Below are 26,026 nucleotides of genomic sequence, written 5' to 3'. Positions count from 1 at the left end.
TCTCTGCTCTGGCATCTATGGCTCTACACTAGCTTGGTTCTCTAACCTACTCCTTTATTCTCTGTGTTCTGCCAACCTCTACTCTTATTTCTCATCCACAAATGAACTCATCACTGCAAGTTCTCTTTTCACACTCACATTTTCTTGATCTAAACTTCCTGCCCTAGATTTTTTTTTTTTTTTAACATGACTTCAAATCTTAGCCCTATATGAAGGATTTCCAAATCTCAAGCCAGAGGACTGTCAATGTCTATGAAGTGTTCATTTACACTTTGCCTGATGGCCGTCCATCCATACTATGTGTATATCCCAGCACACTTAGAATTATCAAATCTAAAATCTGGAAAAATTAATTTTATTCTAGCATTCCTCAATCAAGGATGAGACTCCCCTTTTGATTTTATTTTTAATGCTCAGAATCTTACTAACATTTAAAAATTCTACCTCTTGTATATAATCAGTAACTAGACCTAATTACTTCTTTTATAAGTTTCTCATACTCATCATTTCTATTTGAATCCAGGAATTTCTTATAATTTCAGGTATTGAGAATTATAACAGTGTCTCTTCTGTTATTTGTCATTTAATTTCTTCCTACAGACTTGCGCTTTCTCAAACTCTCCTTTATGTAGTATTCCCCTGATCAAATGTCTTCAATTAACTGCCAGTTCTTAAAAGATACAGTCTTACGCCTTCATATGAGGCACCGAGAAGAATGCTATATAATTTCTATGGTATCCTTGACAAAAAATAAATAACTTCATTTGAATCATGTAAAATATGAGACAAATTCAGAGACATTCAACAAAATATGTGACCACTTTCCACAAATATCAAGACTATTAAAGACAAGTAAAGATTGATTCATTTTTACATTTAGAAGAAAACCAAGAAGATATCGACTAAATACATGTGATTCAGTCATCGCATAAGATCATTAAACAGAAAAAGAGTTATTAGAGAATGTGGTGACCTTCACCAGGTCTGTAGCTTAATTACACTGAACAAATATTATTTCCATGGTCTCGATCATTTCACTAAGTTATGTAACATGGTGATGGTAGGGGAGGGAGGGTGCTTGGGAAGAAACATACAAAAGAAATTTTGCAACTTGTCTGTGGCTAAACTTAATTCAAAATACAAATTTTTTAAAAGAAAGAAAAAGATGAAGGCCTACTGCGAGTCCCTCATCCAACTCTCTGTACAATCAAGCAGGGTTTCGTTCACACACAGAACCAGCCGTTTCTACCTTACATTTTCTCTTATGCCACTGTCTCTCCTAGATAAGTTCCTTCACCTTCAGTCTTCTAAGTCATACCACTCTCTAGAAAGCCCTGCTTGAGTCCTGCCTTGCCGCTGCTGCTGGTGTTCAGTTGCGAAGTCGTGTCCGACTCTTTGCAGCTCATGGACTGCAGCACTCCAGGTTTCCCTGTCCTTCACCGTCTGTCAGAGTTTGCTCAGATTTATGCACATTGAGTCAGTGAGGCTTTCTAACCATCTCATCCTCTGCCACCTCCTTCTCCTTTGGCCTTCAATCTTTCCCAGCATCAGGATCTTTTCCAATGAGTCGGCTGTTCATATCAGGTGGCCAAAGTATTGGCGCTTCAGCATCAGTCCTTCCAATGACTATTCAGAGTTGATTTCCTTCAGGATTGACTAGTTTGATCTTCATGCAGTCCAAGGGACTCTCAAGAGTCTTCAACAACAACACCAGTTTGAAAGCATCAATTCTTCAGCACTCATGACTACTGGAAAAACTAGAGCTTTGACTATATGGACTTTTGTTGGCAAAGTGATGTCTCTGCCTTTTTTTTTTTGGTCTAGGTCTGTCATAGTTTTCCTTCTAAGGAGTGAGTGGTTTTTAATTTCATGGCTGCAATCACCATCTGCAGTGATTTGGAACCCAAGAAAATAAAATCTGTCATTGTTTCCACTTTTTTCCCTTCTATTTGCCATGAAGTGATGGGACTGAATGCCAAGATCTTAGTTTTTCGAAGGTTGAGTTTTAAATCAGCTTTTTCACTCTCCTCTTTCACCCTCACCAAGAAGCTCTTTAGTTCCTCTTCGCTTTTTGCCATTCAGTTCAGTTCAATTGCTCAGTCGTGTCTGACTCTTTGCGACCCCATGAATCACAGCACGCCAGGCCTCCCTGTCTATCACCATCTCCTGGAGTTCACTCAAACTCACATCCATCGAGTCGGTGATGCCATCCAGCCATCTCATCCTCTGTTGTCCCCTTCTCCTCCTGCCCCTAATCTCTCCCAGCATCAGAGTCTTTTCCAATGAGTCAACTCTTCACATGAGGTGGCCAAAGTACTGCCATTAGGATGGTTCACCTGCATATCTGAGGTTGTTGAAATTTCTCCTGGCAATCTTGACTCCAGCTTGTGCCTCATCCAGCCCAGCATTTCACATGATGTACTCTGCATAGAAGTTAAATAAGTGGGTGACAATGTACAGCCTGTCACAGTCCTTTCTCAATTTTGAACCAGTGTTCCATGTGCAGTTCTAACTGCTGCTTCCTGACCTGCACACACAGGTTTCTCAGGAGACAAATAAGGTGGTCTGGTATTCCCATCTCTTTAAGAATTTTCCAGTTTGCTGTGGTCCACACAAAGACTTTTACATAATCAAAGAAGCATATGTTTTTCTGGAACTCCCTTGCTATTTCCATAATCCAACAAATGTTGGCAATTTGATCTCTGGTTCTGCTGCTGCTTAGAAACCTAGCTTATACATCTGGAAGTTCTTGGTTCACATACTGCTGAAGCCAGGCTTGAAGGATTTTGAGCATAACCTTGCTAGCATGTGAAATAAGCACAATCGTGTGGTGGTTTGAGCATTCTTTGGCATTGCCCTCCTTTGGGACTGGAATGAAAACTGACCTTTTCCAGTCCTGTGCCCACTGCTGAGTTATCCAAATGTGCTGACATATTGAATGCAGCACTTTGATAGCATCATCTTTTACCATTTTAAATAGCTCATCTAGAATTCTGTCACCTCCACTAGCTTTTTGTTCATAGTAATGCTTCATAAGGCCCACCTGACTTTACACTCTAGGCTGTCTGCCGCTGGGTGACTGACCACACCATTGTGGTTATCTGCATCACTAAGATTTCCCAAATCTTAGAGCTTGTTCATTCTGCTAATCACACATTTAATTCAGGCGTCCTTGTAATGTTAGTTTTTAGTATATTACTGGTCTGTCCAAGCAACTAAACCATAAGGCTAGAATATCATGTATTTCAGAAGTGTGCAAGCAGGAACAACAGTGCCTTGTACAAACTATTCACACAGCAAAGAAGTTTACCTGACCTTTTTTTGCTGTTGGTGTTAAAAATAACATCCTCTATTTTGCACGTATGTTTTATCAATCAGTCTTGTATCCCAAATGACTGATTTATAAAGATACACAAATAGGCCAACTTTAAGTGGAAATCAAAGTAGAACAAAAACTGGGCTGCAAAACAGAACCAGAAATGAACCATACACTTTAACCTATATTCTTCCTGGGATAACACACAAAATTATTAGTTTCTAGAGCCACACAATGTGGCATTCCAAAACATCTTTTTATTTGCCTGTGGGGGTGGGTGTAATTTAAAAGGTCATGAAGCTCTAGAATAAAACAAAATATTACTTTTCAGCACTGGACAAGCTACCAGTAACTATTTTAAAAGTTATTTTGTCTATTTATATTGCCTTTTAATATGAAAGTAATATGGTGGTTTGGTTCCCAAGCCTTGTCTAACTCTTGCAACCTCATGGGCTATAGCCCACCAGGCTCCTCTGTCCATAGGATTTTCCAGGCAAGAACACTGGAATGGGTTGCCATTTCCCTCCTCATATTGAGTACCTTTTATGTACCGAGACCGCCCAATACTAGGACAGAAACAAGCTCAAGAGAAGAGCAAAGTTTAATTTTTTTTTTTTTTTTTTTGCTGCGCTCCAGAGCATGTGGGATCTTAGTTCTCTGACCAAGGACTGAAACTTGTGTTCCCTGCAGTGGATATACCAGGAAGTTTGGAGCACAGTTCTTGATGAGGCAAAATGGGAGTGAGAGGGAGAATGGGGAGTGATAAGTAAAGGCAGATATCTGTTGCTACAAAGAGGACAAAAGAGTCTTTGTTAGAAAAGTTCTATAAGGTATCACTAAAGGCAGTCCTGGGTGTTCGTTGGTAGGACTGATGTTGAAGCTGAAACTCCAATACTTTGGCCACCTGATGTGAAGAGCTGACTTATTTGAAAAGAACCTGATGCTGGGAGGGATTGGGGGCAGGAAGAGAAGGGGATGACAGAGGATGAGATGGTTGGATGGCATCACCGACTCAACGGACATGGGTTTGGGTGAACTCCGGGAGTTGGTGATGGACAGGGAGGCCTGGCGTGCTGCTGTTCATGGGGTCGCAAAGAGTCAGACACGACTGAGCACCTGAACTGAACTGAACTGAAAGGCAGTAATCCTCATTCTTTCAGCCCCCAACACACCTGAGGGATACAAAAACACTCCAGGGTCTCTCTGTAGCAGTGATTCTCAAAGGTCAAGTGAGAAATCCTGGGGGAATATGTGTGGTTCGAAAAAATTCCTTCAAGTAATTTTGTTTATCACTCTCTCTTCACTTTTCACTCCAGCCCTTTGTTTATACAGGAATATTTCTATTCCTGATATTCTATTCTATTCCTGAATATTTCAGATGCATAACAGAGGTCTGAAATCACAGGAAACATATAGGAATAGCAGTAAGGTGAACAGGTAATAGGGTAGCTTAATGAACTCTACCAAATGCCTAAACTGTTTTTAATAAACTCTACTTCATCTAGAGAGTTTTGGTCCCAGGTGATAAATTTTTAGAATTTGTTTATTATGCTAAATTTTTATTATGAAATAGGATAATGAATCCCCATGTACCCATTAGTCAATTTCAATAATTATTAACACATTTGGCCTTAGGTTACTTCAAGGGGGGATTCAGCCTAGGCAATGTGCTAGAAAGATTTATTGGAAAATAGGAGAGTGTGCCTGCCTTTAAGCAGTTTGTTTTTTCAGGTTTACTGCAAAACTACATGGAGAACAAAAATATTTAAAAAAATCCCAAATTATAAACATTAGCCAGCAGACTTCATCTTTGTTCAGAAAGGTTAAACACGTGTGGACTTGAAAGGAGATGTTCAATGCTAAAGCTGCAAATTTGATTAGGTGACTTCTCTTGTTAAAATCCTTCCATCCAAATTCCTTATCATAGGCTGGCCCCATAGCATGAGGTTAAGTATGCAGACGCTGCAATCAGACTGCTGCAGTTCAGATATTAGCTTTATCACATAGTAGCTGAGTGACTCTGGCAAGTTAGGCCTTAGTATTCTTGTCTAAGAATGGTGACAATGATAGTGGGTATTTATTGAGTTGTTGTAAAGTTTAAATGAAATAATATAAAATACAGAACAGTTCGTGACACCTCTGTAAGTGTCTGATGTTAGTATTACAACATATACATAAAAGACAGCATGGTGTGTGGCTGAGGTTAAGGAAGCATTTACTAAATGTTTCTAATCACTTATAATTAAGACTAATAACAACAGTGATCTGGCTCTCCGGCCTATGTTTCCAGTCTCATCCTGACACTGTCCCTCTTAAACTCTGTAAGATGTGATGTAATGTAACATACTGCTTTTATATATATTGCTTTCCTATTCTTTTCTATCCCCTTTCTCTGTGTGGTTGCCTTCTCCTCATTCTTTAAGATGAGCTCACATATCTCTGCACTCTGAGAAGTCTCTTTCTAGGTTTCATTCAGACAGTTGCTCTCCTCTGTTGCTCTTGGAGCAACTGTGTCCAGACCCCCTACTTACTTCACCTACTTAACTAAAATTCTGAATCACTGGTCTAATTCCTGTCTCATTGAGAGCAGAGACTTCCAAGTATTGCTGTGCCTCTGGGGGCCTGACACACAGTAGGTGCTCAAGAAATAAGAATGAAATGCTGAATGAATAAAAGGTTATCCAAGTCAGCACAATTCAGCAGGGATGCAGCTAAGAGATACCTCCTAACACTATCACAGAGCAGCCTACCACTGAAAAAAACATTCTGCTAAACATTTCTACCAGAAAGTTTACTTCATTCTTATTCATCAATTCCCAATTATTTCTGTAAATAGCCTGTTACTACTTTCTATAATAAAGCTGAATCCAGCAGGCAGCATTCCAGATGTTGAAATACATAGTAATAAAAAAGACTATGCAAATACTTCAAGACTTTCCAGTAAAACCACATACTTATATTTTATAAACAGCATCTCAAATATTACCTAGAGAATTTATTAATGGATTTCCAAATGGAAATATTATGAAAAGATTTTCAACAAGCTGTGTATTCTATTGTTTTCTGTGCCAACCACTGCATACTTGCCAGATTTTATGGCTACACTGAGAGCAAGGGACAGTATATTAATATGTAGAGGGAATATAGGTACACACACTAGATAAAATGAAAGAATGAGAGAAACACAAGAAAAGGAAAGTAGACTGGCTTAGTGACAATGCAGGGCTTCAACTTAAGAATGAATATTTTAGACTCTCTGAAGTGGTCTTTTTAATCTAACAGAGGAAACAAGTGAACTCGGTACAGCACTTAGTAACCAACGATAAAGCTGTAAAACTTTATTTTAAGATGGGTTTGGGGGAGAAATAACTTAAACATATGGATGCAATTAAGGTAAACACATATGTACTCTGCTTTTCTTAAGCACACAACTCTGAAATTGCATTTTATCCCCTATATATTTACATCTAAAAGCACTATAAACTTGGGATAGGGAAATTGAAAAAATCATTTAATAAAAAGTAACGTGCCATTATTAGTATACTAAAATTTTGACATTACCAAAATTAAGTTCTAGAAGGCTATCTTAAGACTGTAGAGTAACTCACCAAAAGATATTTACAAATCCAAATAAGACTTCATAGTTTGGATTTCAGAATTAATTCAATTTTCACCGTTTTAAAAGAGTCATAATAGGCCATTTAGTGATTTCTCCTGTGTTACATAATATCACTTGAGCCTCCTCTTCCCCTTACCCTTCACACAGTTGAATTAAACTGGAGAAAAACTTGCTGGATATTTGACCAATTTCCACTCAAAATTTACTAACTTTCTAGTTAACCAGCCTCAGTGCTTTCTGAGGCCACTGTTAAAATATGCTGGATATCAGCAAGTTAAAAAAGTTTACTAATCATTACATGTTGAAGTTAGCATTTAATTCCTAAAGGACAAAAATCCTGATAATACTGCAGCCATGAAATTAAAAGACGCTTACTCCTTGGAAGGAAAGTTATGACCAACCTAGATAGCATTTTCAAAAGCAGAGACATAACTTTGCCAACAAAGGTCCATCTAGTCAAGGCTATGGTTTTTCCTGTGGTCATGTATGGATGTGAGAGTTGGACTGTGAAGAAGGCTGAGCGCCGAAGAATTGATGCTTTTGAACTGTGGTGTTGGAGAAGACTCTTGAGAGTCCCTTGGACTGCAAGAAGATCCAACCAGTCCATTCTGAAGGAGATCAGCCCTGGGATTTCTTTGGAAGGAATGATGCTAAAGCTGAAACTCCAGTACTTTGGCCACCTCATGCGAAGAGTTGACTCATTGGAAAAGACTCTGATGCTGGGAGAGATTGGGAGCAGGAGGAGAAGGGGATGACGGAGGATGAGATGGCTGGATGGCATCACCGACTCCATGGACGTGAGTCTGAGTGGACTCCGGGAGTTGGTGATGGACAGGGAGGCCTGGCGTGCTGTGGTTCATGGGGTCACAAAGACTCGGACACGACTGAGCGACTGAACTGAACAGAACTGAACTGAAGGCCAAAAGAGAATCCATGACAAGTAGATATACTTGATTAAAATGGATCAAGAATCTAAAAGAGAAAATTATCTTTATACCTAATATATATGGTCTTGTTTGCATAATACCTCTAGCTGGTTAAAAAAAAGGCAAAGCAACACTTAGAAACATTGAGAAACCAAGTTCCCTCTGAATATAAGAAATGAAATACAGAATTACTTTTTAAAAGCGAGAACAATAAATGTACAAACTAAAAAGCATAATAAACCTAACTCAAATTATTTAAAAGGAATCTTTTAAGATAGAAATGTAAATATTCAAGTTCTCTGGAAATAAGAAATATAGAATTCAAACTTTATACAGTATAATGTAAAAGATAACCTATCAGAGAAAAAAGTTTCATGGATATACTACTATCAGTTGGAATTTTAAAAAGTCAATTAGATTTATGGTCAAAATAAACACCAGACAATATTTAATCAACAAATTATGCAAAGTAATCCACACAAAAGATGGATATAGTGAATAAATATGTTAACTGAACAGACGTCATTCTATGTAAATTTGGACTTGAAAGACTGAAACTATTTTTAATTTTGAGAAAATTTTTTATTATTATGTAAAAACTAAACTATGTTAATGGAATACTACACAGTCATTAAAGTGAATGGGCAGAACTGAACACATGTGATATGGAAACTAGCCTATAGTACATTGATTAAAACAATTCCAAATCAACAAAGAATATAGTGCATTATCTCATTTAACAAAAAAATTAAGTGTAAAAATAAACTATAACAACACCCTTACACATGTTAAATGAGTACATGCTATGTGAGTACATACATAAATACACATGCATAAAATCTGGAAAGGTACATAAACCTACCAGTTTTTATCTCTGGTGGACGGTGGATGAAAAGATTGGCAGAATAAAAATGAATACCTTCTTCATGTTTATTCTAGTTGGTGTCTTAAACAAAGCAAGTATTACTTTTAAAATAAAGAGTAACAAAAAAATTTCCTTTAAAAAGAAATCTAAAACTAAAAAATCTAAGGAAAAATCGAAAATACAAAACATAGCTTTATGAAGTTTAATTTTTCCATTGAAATAGTAACCAGAAGTATTTCTTAACCATCTCAGAACAATTCCAGTTGATAAATTGGTCAAACACTGTGAAACCAACAGACCTTACTACAAAGTTAATTTTGTTATTTTGAGGTTATTTCCTAAATTATTTCTATCTGGTTTCAAGGAGCCATTAGTTTTAGCAATATTTTACCATCATTTACTGCTAACTAAATATTTAGAAAGGCATGCAGTATACATTTTGTAAGCAAACTATGTTCTACTTACATTTGGTATTTGGAGACATATACATATCATGATGGCATATAATATACATAAAGAGCAAAGAGAGAATAGCCAGCTAAATAAAGTAAACCTCTTTTAAAAACAAAAAGAATTTAGGGACAAGAAACCAGGGGAGAGGGAAAATTAGAAAAAGGAGTATTTTTACTTATTTATCTACTCAATAATATTATGGAAGTCACCACTTAAACTTTATGTTTAAGTTATACATAAAATAACTATAAATTGTGAAAATATGCCCGGGTTTCCCATCAGAGCCTTTAACTGAGCCCATACATTCCGGGCACATTACACTGAGACCCAGCGCAGCCTCACTACAATCTCTGCTTCTCGGAGCTGTCCATCCACCGCAGCATAATTCCAGCTGCCAATCTGAAAGAAACCAGCTAGTCAGAGCAGACACAACCAAGAGAAACAAATGTCACTCAATAATGTTCAGCAGTACTGTGTTCATGGATAATTTCAAACAGTATCTCTGTCTAGAACATTGATGTGCTCATTCAAAACACCTCCATCTCTAGCTACTGGAAACGAGTAGATAAAGCCGCCTGCCTAGAAAAATAAGTGGAATGTTACTTCAAAGAGGTTGCCAATACTAAGAGGCAAACAGTGAAAACACAGTCAAAGTTCTCAAAGGGAAAAAAAAAGAAATCAGGATAGTTGCATTCAGAAGGTTAAATTATTTCTTAAAACTAGACAAGTCTGTTTAAACTATGTCATGGAAACAGTCATTTGGTCATTCATTTGTTAAGAACCATTTCATCTATTTTCTCAGTCGTATTTGTGAGTATCCACCATGTACAAACACTGAAATGAGGTAGAATGAGGAATCTTTGATTTCAAGAAACTTAAGACTGAAAGACAACACACACACACACACACACACACACACACACACACCTGGCAGAGACAGAGGGAAGGCAATATGTTTACTGTTACAACAGCGTTAAGTCATATGTAACGTTTAAAATTTTTGCACTTAAGTGTTTCCTGAATACTGTATTCACAGAACCTCAGTTCTTCCTTTGCACCAATAATATAAACTAAAAATAGTGATTCCAAGTAAACTTCCTCTTCTTTGTAGAAACAAAAGAAAATAACACTGCTATTCTGAAATTTGAAATCTGACTATGCTATTCTAACAGTCAGCAATCGGTTACACTTGCAAATAGTCTTACAGAGATTTTTCAAATCTAGGTAATTTGACTTAACCATTCTAGAAGCTTGAATTTAGTTTAATATTTTGAAAAAAAATTTTCAGTCACTTGATTTGAGAGTACTTTCACACTTTCAATTTAAAATAAAGATGGTGCCAAGAGAGCACAGGGTTATGACAGACGTCATCAGCATAATAGAGCGGCTCAGGATTCCTTGGGCAACTGATAGAGAAAAAAATCATAAAAATATGAACACTCTGCTTCACGTCCTTGGGTGTATAAATTTAGCTACACCTACTTAATTCAAAAGTCTGCAAGAGGCATAATAACTGGCAAAATATGAAGATTAGCTTTATTGACAATTTTAATGTTTAAGGGAAACTCTGATTGTGATTTTAATATACAAGACAGTTTGGCATAATTTCAAGGTTTTATGTAGGTTTTCAATTAAAACTTGACTAATCCTTACTGTTTATTTGGCTTTTCACCGTACAGTTCCTGCCCTGCACTGTGTCAAATGTGCCATCTGTGTAACACACTTCTGGCCAGAGATGCATCAGGATTATTTTTGTTACACTCTGAATTGCAGCCGTGTGCAATCTTAACTTATTGTATTCAAAATTTCCACTTTATTCTCTTGCTACAACCATTGTAACCCCGTTGTACTAATGTTCTACTCTTAAATCTCACCGCAGTCACAACAAAGATTCCTGCTCCCCCACCTGCTTCAAACAGGCTTACAGACCATTCCCCTAACTATTTAGCAAATGTTAACAATGCTATAAATACCAATTGTGTTTATGCTTTCTGAAAGATTCACTGCAGCGAGTGTTCTGCAGTAGTGTTAGAGCTGGAGTAAGCTGTTGACTCCCACCATGAAAATGATTGAATTCTAAGCCAAAAATGCTTTTCCTTGGATAAGATATCTGATTTGCTACTGCTGTCATGAGACTGGGGTCATCTAAACTTAAACACTGCTGCTGCTTCTTTTGGAAAACAGATCTTCTCAGAGTGATTATGTGTTACTACAACAGCATTTGGAAGAGGGAAAATCAACCACTGACACTAAACACAACTTAGGGGAAATTTTTCGGGTTTTACTTTCATATTATGAGACCCACTGTATGTAATTCCTTAAATCGAGCAGGATCACATCTCTCCTTTTCCTCTTCTCTACTCATCTTTATAAATAGAGCTGAGTTCCATTTTCAGAAGGAATGAATAACTTTAATTTCTGAACTCACATAAACATAAAATAACAGTGCATTTGCTTGAAGAGAAAACGATGCTTCCAGAGCAAATGTAGTGAGTATTTCAGTAAGGTGAGAGAAGGAAAAGCACAGATGGCAGATGCTGTTTCCATTAGCGGTGCCCTAAGCAGCACCTACAGGCAGCGCACCTTCTGGTCTCTGAGCCCCCACCTCCGCCCCCTAGCCCCGGTGCACCCTGGAGTCTGTCCCTGCACTCCCTACACGCTGGGTGCTCGAACCCTATGCTGTGTCTGTACTTTTCCTGTTGTCAAAGTCTACCATCAAGTCCTACACACAGGGAGCTGAATGACTAGAAAAAGTTGTTTCAAAAAATAGGTCTGTAATTAAATAAATCATCTCTAATGGTGAAGTTTCAAACATGAGTAAAAGGCACTGAATTCGGCGGCAGAGGCTTTTTTCTGTATATATCAAAGAACATCATATAGAAACCACGATAGCTGACTTTAGCATGCGACTCTGGCATTGGTTAACACAGTCTAATCTTAGAGCTGGAGACTTTCTACTCTTTAACTTTATACTTTGTGGTATTTGAATTCTCAGGGTTCTGGCACATTTTTGGATAAATAAGTTGTAAAATCCCTTTATATACCATTTAATTATATACAAACCATACAAACACCACACATACACAATTTAGTAGTGAACCCAGAAATCAAGATTTTATGAGTCCTGAGTCAAAAGCCTTCCTGCTTTTAGAAAATGATGATAAGAACTACAATTAACAGTGATATACCAAAGATATTTTCTGAAAGAGTGGAAGTGATCTTTTGTGGTCCTCCTCAAATATGCTGGAAAAAATGAGGGAATTTGTTTCCAAAATGTATGAAAAACAATCCTAGTTCAGCGAGTTAAAAAACTGATTACAGGTACTGTAATTTCTGAGAGAGGTAAGTGAAGAAATTGTAACCTCCTTCATCTTTACTGAAGTTACACAAAGATCATTATATATAAAGTCACTATCCTACCAACATTAAAAATGGCCAGTCCCAGAAAGTAGTCACAAAAGACCTCCAAAAAGTCAAAACCAAAGTCAATATTCTTATCCTCATGTTAACCTGCATTGCTTGCTTGAAGTTTTAAGCAGATACTTTTTCCCCTCACAAGAGTGAAAGACCAGGAGTTTGGATTTTGCCTTTTGATTTTCCAGAGGATAAATTTTCAGCATACAGAAAGTAGCAAATAAAAGAATTCCATGATCTCGCTAATCAAAGATTAAATAACTATTTTCAGTTGCTGCTGCTGCTGCTGCTAAGTCGCTTCAGTCGTGTCCGACTCTGTGCGACCCCGTAGACAGCAGCCCACCAGGCTCCTCTGTCCCTGGGATTCTCCAGGCAAGAACACTGGAGTGGGTTGCCATTTCCTTCTCCAATGCATGAAAGTGAAAAGTGAAAGTGAAGTCGCTCAGTCGTGTCCGACTCTTAGTGACCCCATGAACTGGAGCCTACCAGGCTCCTCCGTCCAAGGGATTTTCCAGGCAAGAGTATTGGAGTAGGGTGCCATTGCCTTCTCCGTATTTTCAGTTAGATGACCATATAAACATCTAAGATGACCATATAAACATCAGAAATTTCCTAATGTATAAATACACATCACAAAATGTGTATTTTCTATGTTTCAAAACATGATCTGTTTTTGTATGTAATATGGAAAGTATTTTTCCATAACAATAAATATAGAAATATACAGTTATAATTTTAATGATGTATATAGTAGCATTTCACTGTACGGATTTACCTATATTTATTTAATCAGTTTCTTTACTGTTAGATATTTATGTGGTTCTTGTGGGGTTTTTTTTTTTTGCTATTATGAGCAACTATGAAAGTGAAAGTCACTCAGTCATGTCCAGCTCTTTGTGACCGATACAGTCCATGGAATTTTCCAGGCCAAATACTGGAGTGTGTAGCCTTTCCCTTCTCCAGGGGATCTTCCCATCCCAGGGATCAATGCATTGCAGGTTCATTCTTAAACAGCTGAGCCACAAAGGAAGTCCTGAGCAACTATATTGTTTTCTAAAAATTAGAAATTTTTGTTATTTTTCATCTTCGGTAGTCCAACAGGTAAAAAATGTGTTGGATTTTACTGAATGCAACTGAATTTCACTGATTACTAGCGAGGCTTCATTCATTTATGGCCTGGACTTCATCTTTTGTGAATTATCTATCCCTGAAATTTATCATTTGTTGTCTTTTTTTGGACATACAAAAACTTCAGTTTTTATGTAGACAAATGTAACAATTTCTTTAATGACTTTGGTTTTGTTACTGACATACAAAAGGAGCCTTTTCCATTCCAAGATTATAAAACTACTTACTACAGTATTTTCTATGTCCTGTAGTTCAGTTTTTTATACTTATACTATAACCTTTATTCCAAATAAATATATGTAATTCATCTGTAATTTCTTTCACTTTAAGATGTGAAACAGGGATCTAAATTTATAACAATTAGCTAGCTGTCTTAACATAACAGGTACATAAGATAGCCTTTTCCCAGTGATTTAAAATACCACCTATATCATATATTCTCGTATCTATTTATGAAACTGGAGAAGGAAATGGCAACCCACTCCAGTACTCTTGCCTGGAAAATTCCATGGACAGGGGAGCCTGGTAGGCTACAGTCCATGGGGTCACAAAGAGTCGGACACGACTAAGCGACTTCACTTTCTTTCTATAGTTCCTTTTGGAGAAGGAAATGGCAACCCACTCCAGTGTTCTTGCCTGGAGAATCCCATGGACAGAGGGGCCTGGTGGGCTACAGTCTATGGAGTTGCAAAGAGTTGGAGAAGGAAATAGCAACCCACTCCAGTGTTCTTGCCTGGAGAATCCCAGGGACGGGGAAGCCTGGTGGGCTGCTGTCTATGGGGTCGCACAGAGTTGGACACGACTGAAGTGACTTGGCAGCAGCAGCAGAATGACTAACACACACACACACACATTTCTGAAAGCTCTATTCTGTTTCACTGAACGTTAAAACTAGAGCACAGTGTTTTCGTTACTCTAGTTCATACTTTGAGGAAGTAATCAAAACCTATATATTTACTTTAAATTTAGTTTTATCCTGGTCTTTTGGTTTCTCAGGCTATCACGTTTAAGAAATAGCTAATTGTAGAGCAGGAAGGCAGGTGTCCAGCAGACAGACATATTGACACAGGAACAAGAAGTGAGAACTGATAGTTTTAAAGTAGAAACAGGAAAAATACAAAAAGAGAGCATACCAACTGAGAAAGCAAGTAGTATGGAATTCTTTATTGTAGGGTCAAATACACCACAGAACAATCACTAACATTAATAAAAAATAATATTCACTAATCACATTCTTCAGTGGTCTTTACTTATTACTGTCTATAGGAAAGTGGCCTCTACGCCTAAAAACCGCAGAGAACCCATAGTTTCTCAGGCACACACAGAACAAAGACCGAGGTGGCTTAAGTCTCAAAAAGATTTCAAAGAATCTGTGTCACATGTATTGGTCTTCAGCTTTAAATTAAGCTACAATTAATAACAAAAAGACACCAGGCATGGATGCGTGAAGGCAAGCCTTTGCTGCAGAGATGACCTTCACGTTGAGGTCCGAACGATAAGGGCAGGAACAGAAGGAAGGTCGGTGTCATAGCACATGCAAACGAGGGTGAGGACGGCAGGGCGTGAGATGAGGCAGGAAGGCGGGGGCCAGACCCTGCGGACCGAGCAGAGCTCTATTCTGCGTTTCACGTGAAATAGGAGAGCTTAAGTAGAGGAGGGACACAGTCTGATTTATACTTTCAAAATGTCACTTTGGCAGCTCAGTGGAAAGTGGACTGCAGGTAGTTAAGCGTAGGAAAGGGTGACCAGGCCAGTCAGGGGAGAGTTGATGGTGGTGGCTTGGACTAATGACATGACACAGACATAAATGGTTTCCAAATGTGTTTTGGAGACAACATCTACCTAACCACTCTTGGTCGTCAGCTGCTTATGCCCCCGCCACCCCCGACCTCTCCCCACACGCTGTGCTCTCTGCTTTGAGCTCCCCTGCCCCTCCTACCGCTGTGCCTGCCCCTCATTCCTTAAGGACTATGCTTGGGCGGGTTAGTACTGCCTCAGTTTGGGTTGGCTGTTTTTCCTTTGTGCTCTGACATGTAGTGGAAACGTCTCACTCAGAGCACATCACTGTCCATACAACTTCTAAATACTTATTTCTGACCTAATAAAACTCTAGCAATGAATTGTCTTACACTAAGGAGTTGCTTGGAGAAGGCAATGGCACCCCACTCCAGTATTCCTGCCTGGAAAATCCCATGGACAGAGGAGCCTGGTGGGCTTCAGTCCATGGGGTCGCTGAGAGTCGGGCACGACTGAGCGACTTCACTTTCACTTTTCACTTTCATGCATTGGAGAAGGAAATGGCAACCCACTCCAGTGTTCTTGCCTGGTGAATCCCAGGGACGGGGGAGCCTGGTGGGCTGCTGTCTACGGGGTCGCACAGAGTCAGACACGACTGAAGCGACTTAGCAGCAGTAGCAGCAGCAAGGAGTTGCTAACTGAGCTCTCAACTTTTGGATATAGCAAATACCATCTATATGATAAATGATAGGAAAGTTCTGCATATAAGAAAGGATACAGAATTGTTCTAGAAATCATGCCCCTAAATACAATTATATTCTAAATATATTAAAGAAATAATTTAAGGAAATTGGTTTCCATTTTTTTGGAAAATAAAAATTATTTTGTAAACTTAATATTCAACTCATCATTTGGATTTTGGAAGGTTTTTTCCTTAAGAAAAATATTTATTCTTATTCATATCTGACTCTGAATTCGTTTATCTTAAATTTTCCTTCTTTTTAAATTACTTCTTTCCCTGTTTTTTAGTTTTTTTGAAATGTTGGTACAAGGAAGAAAGGTGAATGAATTAAAACATAATCAAAAAATTAATCATCAGAAAATAACAAATCTTTATTTATTTGTACTTTGTCTGTACAGACAAGAAATGTGTGTGTTAGTCATTCAGTCATGTTTGACTCTTTGCAACCCTATGGACTGTAGCCCGCCAGGCTCCTCTGTCCACGGGATTTCTCCAGGCAAGAATACCGGAGAGGGTTGCCATTTCCTCTGTCAGGGGATCTTCCCGACCCAGGGATCAGACCCACGTCTACTGCATCTGCTGCAGTGGCAGGATTCCTTACCATCTGAGCCACCAGGGAAGCCCCACAGACAAGAAACAGAGTATATTAAAAGTGGCGACGGTAGAGAAAAGGGTACCGAAAATAAAGAAATAAAGAGGTCAGTTAGAATAAAGTGCTCAAGAGAAGAACAAATCCTTTAGTTGGAGGTCACAGATATTTGGGGAGAAAAAAGCATACTTGCCTGAAAAAATAATTCTTTCTGGTGTGTGACATATGCAAATACAGAGAGAGTTGTATATTGATAACCCAGCTGTTTTCTAAAAATTAAAAACAACATAAAAGTTTAATGTGCTGCAGGCTGTTTCTCTGATTACTCTTCCTCCTCTTATGGTTATTATTTCTATCGTTTAGTGCTTTTTTTATAGAGAGATTATTTTTATGATCACTTACTACACCATATGTATTAACCATTCATTCTAGAATAAAACTTTCTCTTGAGGAATGGAGCCTTTCCCAAGTAATAGGTGCATACATGACTTGTTTGTAGACAGCTTGCCTCTGTGTATGACTGTGTGGACATTTAAGTGTTCCAGATGAAAACTAAGTAGACAGTAGTGAACAGAAATAAGGAAAACTAGAGGTACTGAACAAAACGTCTAGTCCGGTCTCCTTTAAATACTCGAGAGGCCAAATCCATCCTGATACCGTTACCATGATTTTGCAGGGATAATGTTTTAGTATAAGCCAAGTGTATGCACAAATTCCCTAATACTAGAGACGTTAAAGCCTCTTAGAAGAACGAGATTCTGAAAGAAAGATGAGACAGTCTGGAGATGGGGCAGAGAGCAAATCGGAAGACGGCGGTAGTGGAAGCTTTACAACTAGCAAGACTTGACAAGACTTGGGAGGCTGTCCTGGCACGGGGTGCAGGAACAAGGCTGGCTGGAGATGGAGCAGTGGGAGCTGCCTCCCTGGGCTTCCATGCAAGAATGTACGTCATTCTCAAAGTGCAGGAGGAAAAGCTTTATGAAGAGAAAGGCAGTTTGTGAACAATCTTTCTGAAAGATTGTCCTGCTTCCACATCACTCTATTCTGTTACACAGCTTTTTTTCTTCATAGCACTTATTACTAACTGAACTTAGTTTTTATTGTTTATTTTCTGTCCATTGAGCTCCATGAGGGAAGGGGTTTTGCCTGACTTTCTTGCTCATCACTGTATTTTTAGGACTTTGAACAAAATTTGTTGAATAAATGAATAATTAATGAAAGAATAAACTCTTCCAATTTATCAGCCCTTTTCCTTACTTATCCAAACCAGCCTAGAGCCACCATTTCATCAATATCCCTTTAACAATTTCACTGACCACCCTTTCACTCTCAATTCTTTTTTATATATATTCTACCATATTCCTATGGCCAAACCCCCGTCTCTCTCTCTCCACATGTATAATTACACACACATACGGAGAAGGCAATGGCATCCCACTCTAGTACTCTTTGCCTGGAGCATCCCATGGACGAGGAGCCTGGAAGGCTGCAGTCCACGGGGTCGAGAAGAGTCAGACACGACTGAAGTGACTTACCTACATACCTTCTCTATTCAACTTTTTTCTACTTCTATTCTCCTGCTATTGAGAACAGAGAAAAACAACATGGAAAGGAAATAACAGTTTATATATTACTGAGTATCAGTTAAGCACCTATCACTGTATAAGGTATCTCCACAAACGTTACCTCACTCTTGGTACAAACTCTCATGGAGGTGGCTGCCATCCCACCTCACCCATGGACAGTTACTTAAACCAGTCCCCAGGTTGGCCTTCCACTCTACCCACTCAAGACTGTATTCTTTCCTGCTGCTGCTAAGTCACTTCAGTCATGTCCGACTCTGTGCGACCCCATTGACTGCAGCCCGCCAGGCTCTCCCGTCCCTGGGATTCTCCAGGCAAGAACACTGGAGTGGGTTGCCATATCCTCCTCCAATGCATGGAAGTGAAAAGTGAAAGTGAAGTCGCTCAGTCGTGTCCAACTCTAGCGACCCCATGGACTACAGCCTACCAGGCTCCTCCGCCCATGGGATTTTCCAGGGCTTATCTATCTGTGCTCTGGATTTTGTTTTTTTTTCCTTTTTCTCATAGAGCTTAGTGGTCTATTACATACTCTTTCCTATGATACATGCTTCTCTTTGGAGCTTTCCAATTAACAGAGAAACATCATAAATTACCTATCCATTAAAAAAAAAAAAAACAACTCCTTCAGAGTGACTGGCAATGGATATGGGGTTTCTTTGTGGATAGTGACAAAATGTAAAATTAGATTGTAGCAAAGCCTGTACAATTCTGGGAATAAACTAAAACTAGTATATACTTCAAGTGGGTGAACTGTATCATGTGTGAACTCTCTCTCAATAAAGCACTGAAAAGTTCTTCTGTTACTTCCTTTCCTCACTGTGTTTAGTTGTTCACGTCGCATTCACAGCACAGTCCTCTTTAATCCAAGCTTCTTTCTCTAATGATCCTTAGAATAAGCCAATGAGGAATTTTCAGTTTGTTCAGTCTTCTTTGAGACAGATTCTAAAGTATATGCAGTTATGTTACCAAACTCCAACCCACTTATAACACAGTGAAGATTACTTTTCTTTTTTAAAATTTTATTTATTTTTGGCTGTGCTGGGTCTTCACTGCTGCACGTGGGTGGGCTTTCTCTAGCTGCTGTGAGTGACAGGGGTCAGAGCGGGGGTCGTGAGGGGGTACTCTCTAGTTGCGGTGCATCCAGGGCTGCCCAGACGGTAAAGAGTCTGTCTGCAATGTGTTCGATCCCTGGGCCGGGAAGATCCCTTGGAGAAGCGGGTGGCAACACAGTCTAGCACTCTTGCCTGGAGAATCCCATGGACAGAACAGTCTGATGGGCTCTAGTCCACAGGGTCACGGTCAGGACGACTGACGGCTGACACACACACTCCTGCTGTGGAGCGCGAGCCTAGGGCATGCAGGCTTGGGAGCTGCGGTGTGTGGGCTTAGTTGTTCCACGGCATGCGGAATCTTCCCAGAGCAGGGATCAAACCTGTCCTCTTCATTGGCAGGTAGATTCTTCACCACTGGACTGGCATGGAAATCTCCTAAAATTACTTTTCATGACATTAAAATTACTTTTTCTGGCACCTCTCTCTTTTGTCCCCTTCAGCTCATTTCCACAAACCTAATTGCCCACCATGGTCTCTTTTACCGATGTGCAGGAGGCTCATGCAGCTTCTTCTGTGCAGCTATCCTTCGCTCATAACTCTACCAAGTGTTCTTATTCACCCTTCAATCTCCAGCTCCAGCCTCTCATTTCCCAAACATGCTGGAATCTGCAGTCTAGGTTCAGTGCCTAGTCTCCAGACCTGGGCACACATATAGTGTATTTATCTCTATACTGAATTTATCACAGTATTCAAAGTGCTTATTTATCCATGTTTCTCCACTAGACAACATGCTACAGCTGATAGGGGCAGGGACTCACCTTTTCACTCTTTACCCTTATTACATAATTTAAGTTTGGTAAAAAGTTGTTGAAAAAAAGTTAATGACCCTAGTCTTGTTTTTTGTTTTCTCCTTGTCTCACTTTACAATGAACTCTGTATGAATCCTCTAGGAAACAGTCTTTAATAACTTCTCTAGTCCAGGTTCGACGCATGATACTGGATGCTTGGGGCTAGTGCACTGGGACGACCCAGAGGGATGGTATGGGGAGGGAGGAGGGAGGAGGGCTCAGGATGGGGAACATATGTATACCTGTGGTGGATTCATTTTGATATTTGGCAAAACTAATACAATTATGTAAAGTTTAAAAATTAAATAAAATTAAAAAAAATAATAACTTCTCTAGCGTTAACATTTATGATTTTTTTTTAAGATGCAACTGTTAATTCTTATTCTTTTTTAGAGCTGGGTTTTCTAACTCAACATTTTAACAGTAAACAATATAAGAGAAGGAACTAACACTTGTTGAGTACCACGCCAGGCCTTTTTATCTGTTACACGTCATTTAAATCTGCATGAAATGGGCATCATCCTACCAATTCCATAGACTCTCAGGAAGAGCTAAGGCATACAATTATGGGCACTGGGGTCAGGAATCAAATCCACATTTATTTGTTGATTCTACTGTATCACAGTGTCATGTCACAAAACTCAGCACCATAATGTGGAGTGGATATAATAAAAGATCACATTCGTTTCAATAACATTCAGGAAGCAAATATATATACTTATATGAATAATGCTAAGTAATGAATTGATGTAGTGTGTTAAGAACCCTGAGTACCCACCATACTTAGAATATGTCAGGTCATGATTTTTGAGTGAATGCTGAATCTAATATATAATATATATGTATATAAATAAAACAGGGTGCAATGAGTTGGAAAGCTCTTCAGCTAAAGGTTAATTTGCTGATAATTAACTACTTGGAGTTGTGGGGGAAAAAAGAAGTCAAAGAAACTTAAAGCACAAGTTTTCAACAGAGCTTCCCTGGTGGTCCAGTGGTTAAGAATCCACTTGCTAATACAAGGGACACGGGTTCGATGAAGATTCCATGTGCCACGGGGCAACTGACCTTGTGTGCCCCCAGCTACTGAGCTCTATTGCAATAAAAGAAGCCACTCAGTGAGAAGCCCAAGCGTGGCAACTACAGAGCAGCCCCTCACTCACAACCAGAGAAAAGCCTGCACAACAAGACAGGCCAGCACAGTCAAAACTAAATAAACAAACATTTAAAACTTTAAGTTTTAAATAGTCTTTAGCAAATGCTGATTATGAAAAATACTGAAAGCTTACTTGATATGGCAGTTTCTCAGAAAGTCAAACATAGAATTACCATATAATCCAGCAATTCTACTTCAGAATATACCCAGAGACTTGAAAGCAGGGACTTGAACAAGTATTAATATACGCATGTTCATAATAGCTAAAAGGGGGAAGCAACCCAAAATATCCACTAACAGACAGACATACAAAATGTGGTACATACATATGGTGAAGTATTAAAAAGGAAGGAAATCTGACCTATGCTACCACACGGACGGAATTTAATAAAATAAGCCAGTTACAAAAGGACAAATATTGTATAATTTCACTTATCTGAGATACCTAGAATAATCAAATTCCCCAGAGGCAACAGAACAGTGGTTGTCACGGCCCGAGGGCAGGGAGAGACAAGGAATTACTGTATAAGGTATACAGAGCTTCAGTTTGGGAAAGATGAAAATTCTGGAGATAAGTGGTAGTGATGGTTGCATAACAATATGGATATACTCAATGCCACTGAATTATAATTCAAACCACAGTAGAAACCAATATTTGAAGTCAGGACATGTTAAAGTGGAATAAAACATATAATCTGGTGAACACATATGTGTCCATACACATCGCAAGTCTCAAATGGTGCACAGTCACTAGTCACTGTGAGCTCGTTTGTGTCCGACTCTCTGCGATCCCGTGGACTGTAGCCCGCCAGGCTCCTCTGTCTGTGGGATTTTCCGGGCAAGAATACTGGAGTGGGTTGCCATTTCTTTCTCCAGAGGATCTTCCCAACTCAGGGATCGAACCCACATCTCCTGTATTGGCAGGCAGATTCTTTACCACTAGTACCACCTAGGAAGCCCAATTTCAAATATTCTACCAAGTTAATTTAACAAACATTTATTGTCCCATTTATTGTCCCAAGCAAAATCCCATTGCTTAGAATCTGGATTTTGAAAATTTGGTAAGCAAAGATACACCACAATCTTCTAGATGTCTCCTGTTCAATATCATATCCACTAACCATATGTGGCTATTTAAATTCACTACAATGAAACATTCAGTTCCTCAGTCACACTAGCCACATTTCAAACACACAATGGTCACATGTGACTAGTGGCTATTGTATTGGGCAGCGTAGATACAACGAACATTTCCATTACCCCAGGAAGTTCTGGACTTCCCTGGTGGCTCAGATGGTAAAGCGTCTGTCTACAACGAGGGAGACCTGGGTTCGATCCCTGGATCGGGAAGATTCCCTGGAGAAGGAAATGGCAACCCACTCCAGTACTCTTGCTTAGAAAATCCCATGGATGGAGGAGCTTGGTGCAGGCTACTGTCCATGGGGTCGCAAAGAGTCAGGTACAACTGAGCGACTTCACTTCAGGAAGCTCTACTGGAAGTTCTACTGCTTTTTTAGATTATACTGCCAACAGTATATGATAAACTCCTTTGGTAAATAACTGAGGTGTGAGAAGCAGGGTGGGTCAATCGAGAATAAACACAAAGAGCCAATGACACTGATCTATAGAGAAAACACCTAGCTGGTGGAATGACTCACTTTTTAACAGCATCACAGAGCTACAGAGAGCCATCCTTTCTGATCATAGCTTGCACAAACTTGAATGATGGGAAACGTTCAGCTATATTGACTTGGACACACAAGTCTTAAAAAAAGGAATAGGACCCTCACATTGGGAGAAATAGTATTAAGTACATTTTCATTGCAACTCTACAGAATATAATGGAATTTCAAAATTAAAACTACTCAGATTTTATAGCACCATAAAATAATATATGCTCATATGTTAAGTAAACAGGACATGACAAAGCCAAATATATACTGATTCCAGTCACAGAAGTAGATATGGATAATAACTACAAAGGAATACAAAAACACAGAAGCAGGTATTAAATAATTATGGACATTTATAGTACCACTATTCAAATTTGGTTAAAACAATAAAAAAGAAGGTAAATGGGCCTATTCAATTCTATTCTAATAATGACTTATTTACTGTTTTGTAAACAATTGCATGTTTGCTCCAACCTCAGTTTCCTACACGGAACTCTGTGTATATTTTGTGTTATGCAGTCAGTTGTTGCTCCAATAAAACAAAATGCCCCCTAGAAGGAACATTTTCAAAGAACTGAAAAATTGTGTCTTTTAGAGCCCATCTGACCCCGTTCAAAAATAAACTAAAAACCAGCAATTCCAACCTATGTGATTTAAGGTAAGTGCATCAAATGAGCAGTGCTTTTGTTTGCGTGCCAATCTTCTTTATCTAGCACGTAAACCAGGTGATGACGCACGCTGGCAAATATACTTAAATATGTACTTTCATTCACTGTCAACATGATAAGGTCATAAATAGAATTATAAAGAAATACATCAAGTGCCAGTGAAAAACAACAAACCTTACTTACTACAAATGATGTTCCCTTTACAGTGATATACAACTTTCCCTATGAATCAAAACTCCCTGGTTTCAATAATGTTCTCTTCTAAAACTGTACAGACATATAAGGTTTTATCTGTTCAATTTCACTAACATACATACATCTTTATATATGAGGTATGTTAACCAGAAGAAGAATAATTAAATTAAAATAGTTTAAAAAATTTAAGGCCATACACAGGCTTTTTGGTGAATACTGTATTTGTCAAAACTGTGTTTTGAGTTTTACTTAAGAAAATCAATGAGAAGGATAAAACAGTTCTCAATAATGTCCAGCACCAAGTATGATGATGTACGAAAGCTGCAGACTTTATTCTTAACTTCTATTTGGTTATATGTGTTCAGTTCAGTTCGGTTCAGTTCAGTCGCTCAGTCGTGTCCAACTCTTTGTGACCCCATGAATCGCAACATGCCAGGCCTCCCTGTCCATCACCAACTCCTGGAGTTCACTCAGACTCACGTCCCTCGAGGCAGTGTACTTGTACATAAATATGTGTTTATCATATTATATGCTTATAATCTTATTTCTTTAACAAATTATTTTCCTAGTTCGTTAAACTAGTGAATAGCCTTAAAGGTTATAAAAATAATAAATATGATTATTGTCCCCTTAAAAGGGGTCAAATTGAAAAAGTTCTCATTTTAACATCAAGTCCCAGGTAGGTCACTAACTTAAAGGCTATCCTGCTTACATTACTTTACCCGGCTGGTTTCAGTTTGCTGCTGCGGCTGCTGCTGCTGCTAAGTCACTCCAGTCATGTCCGACTCTGTGCGACCCCATAGATGGCAGCCCACCAGGCTCCCCCATCCCTGGGATTCTCCAGGCAAGAACACTGGAGTGGGCTGCCATTTCAGTTTCATCAACAGTAAAATGAAAGCGTGGGGAAGATGGCATTTAACAGCTTCTGGTCTAGAGATACATGTTAGACTCAGTCAGGTAACCTACCTCTCTCAATACAGGATCAGTTATTGAATTCAGATTAACAGCTCCTTCATAGGTCAGGTAATAGAATACATTGAGGGCTCGAACAGCCTCTGGTCCTTGCTGTTTATAGCCAAAAATGAGGTCAATCCACTGGTGAAGCTGGCAGGAAACAAATTCACTCTCCAGGGCCTGAAAAAATAATGTAGTTTTTATTATTATGCTGAATTCTACTTTTAAAAGATAGAGAAATTTAGAATAAGCATTGAAGTTTAACTCTAAACTGTGAACTAAGGTATTCTGAAGTCCTTATTTTCCACTAGACTTTGTTCTCCTTTTTCTATAATGAGAGACTCTGCAGCACTTGTCACACTGGATTACAACAGATTGTTTATATTTCAGTATTCATCTACGTGTACTGTGAGCACTGTGAAGACCAGGACTGGGTCTATCTTGGTCACATTTGTAACTCAGGACCTGGCAGGTACTCAATTTATGTTTCAAAGAAACGAGGTCATACAATGTAAAGGCTGGTTTGAAACAGCAAATGTGAAAATATTAAACACTGACTATTCACTTGAAATATTTATAGTTTTTCTAGAATTAAAACATTTTGCTGCCCACTGCAACAACTGTAACCAAATCATTTGGCTACTTCAACTGAGTTTTTATACCAATAGATTAGATCTTGGGAGTGATCCTTGTAATTACTGAATTATTATTCTATGTAATAATATCAAATTGGACTGAATATTTGATGCTATAAACATAACAGTGTCCAATAAATAATGAATGAACATGAACATAATCAAGTTTTCAGTAGAAATGCTGGGCTCAAGATCACTTCCAATTCATCACCACATTCCCAGAGTTACAAGCACTATACCTAAAACACCATTGGTGCCAATAAATGTTTGCTGAACTTAATAAAGTTTAAAAAGCTAAAGAGCTTTCATAAGCAGAGACTTGGTTTTTTTTTTAAAGAAAAGTATTCATTTGTATGTTGTTAAAAACTATTCCAACATAAAACCATGATGGGCTAGTATATCAATAAGTAATGTTGTTTGAATAACAGAGCTCTCAAACTCTGAAGTTTAATTTGAAGTGTACCAAGTTACATCAG

At 38.6% G+C, this 26,026-nt stretch overlaps 1 protein-coding gene across 7 annotated transcripts in view; it reads right to left on the bottom strand.

The window, feature by feature from the left end:
- The window catches only part of LRBA (LPS responsive beige-like anchor protein), a 757,395-nt gene that overhangs the window by 59,828 nt on the left and 671,541 nt on the right, over window positions 1–26,026 (bottom strand). For all 7 annotated transcript variants that reach the window (XM_024977540.2, XM_024977539.2, XM_024977542.2 and 4 more), the window contains exon 48: window positions 24,928–25,095. In XM_024977540.2, the coding sequence (XP_024833308.1) occupies window positions 24,928–25,095 (168 nt within the window). The remainder of the gene's footprint in view (window positions 1–24,927; window positions 25,096–26,026) is intronic.

This window comes from Bos taurus, chromosome 17, assembly GCF_002263795.3.
Source record: "Bos taurus isolate L1 Dominette 01449 registration number 42190680 breed Hereford chromosome 17, ARS-UCD2.0, whole genome shotgun sequence".
In the NCBI taxonomy this organism is placed as follows: Eukaryota; Metazoa; Chordata; class Mammalia; order Artiodactyla; family Bovidae; genus Bos; species Bos taurus.
The sequence above is the reverse complement of the archived record's forward strand: the minus strand, read 5'-3'. Positions and strand labels throughout refer to the sequence as shown.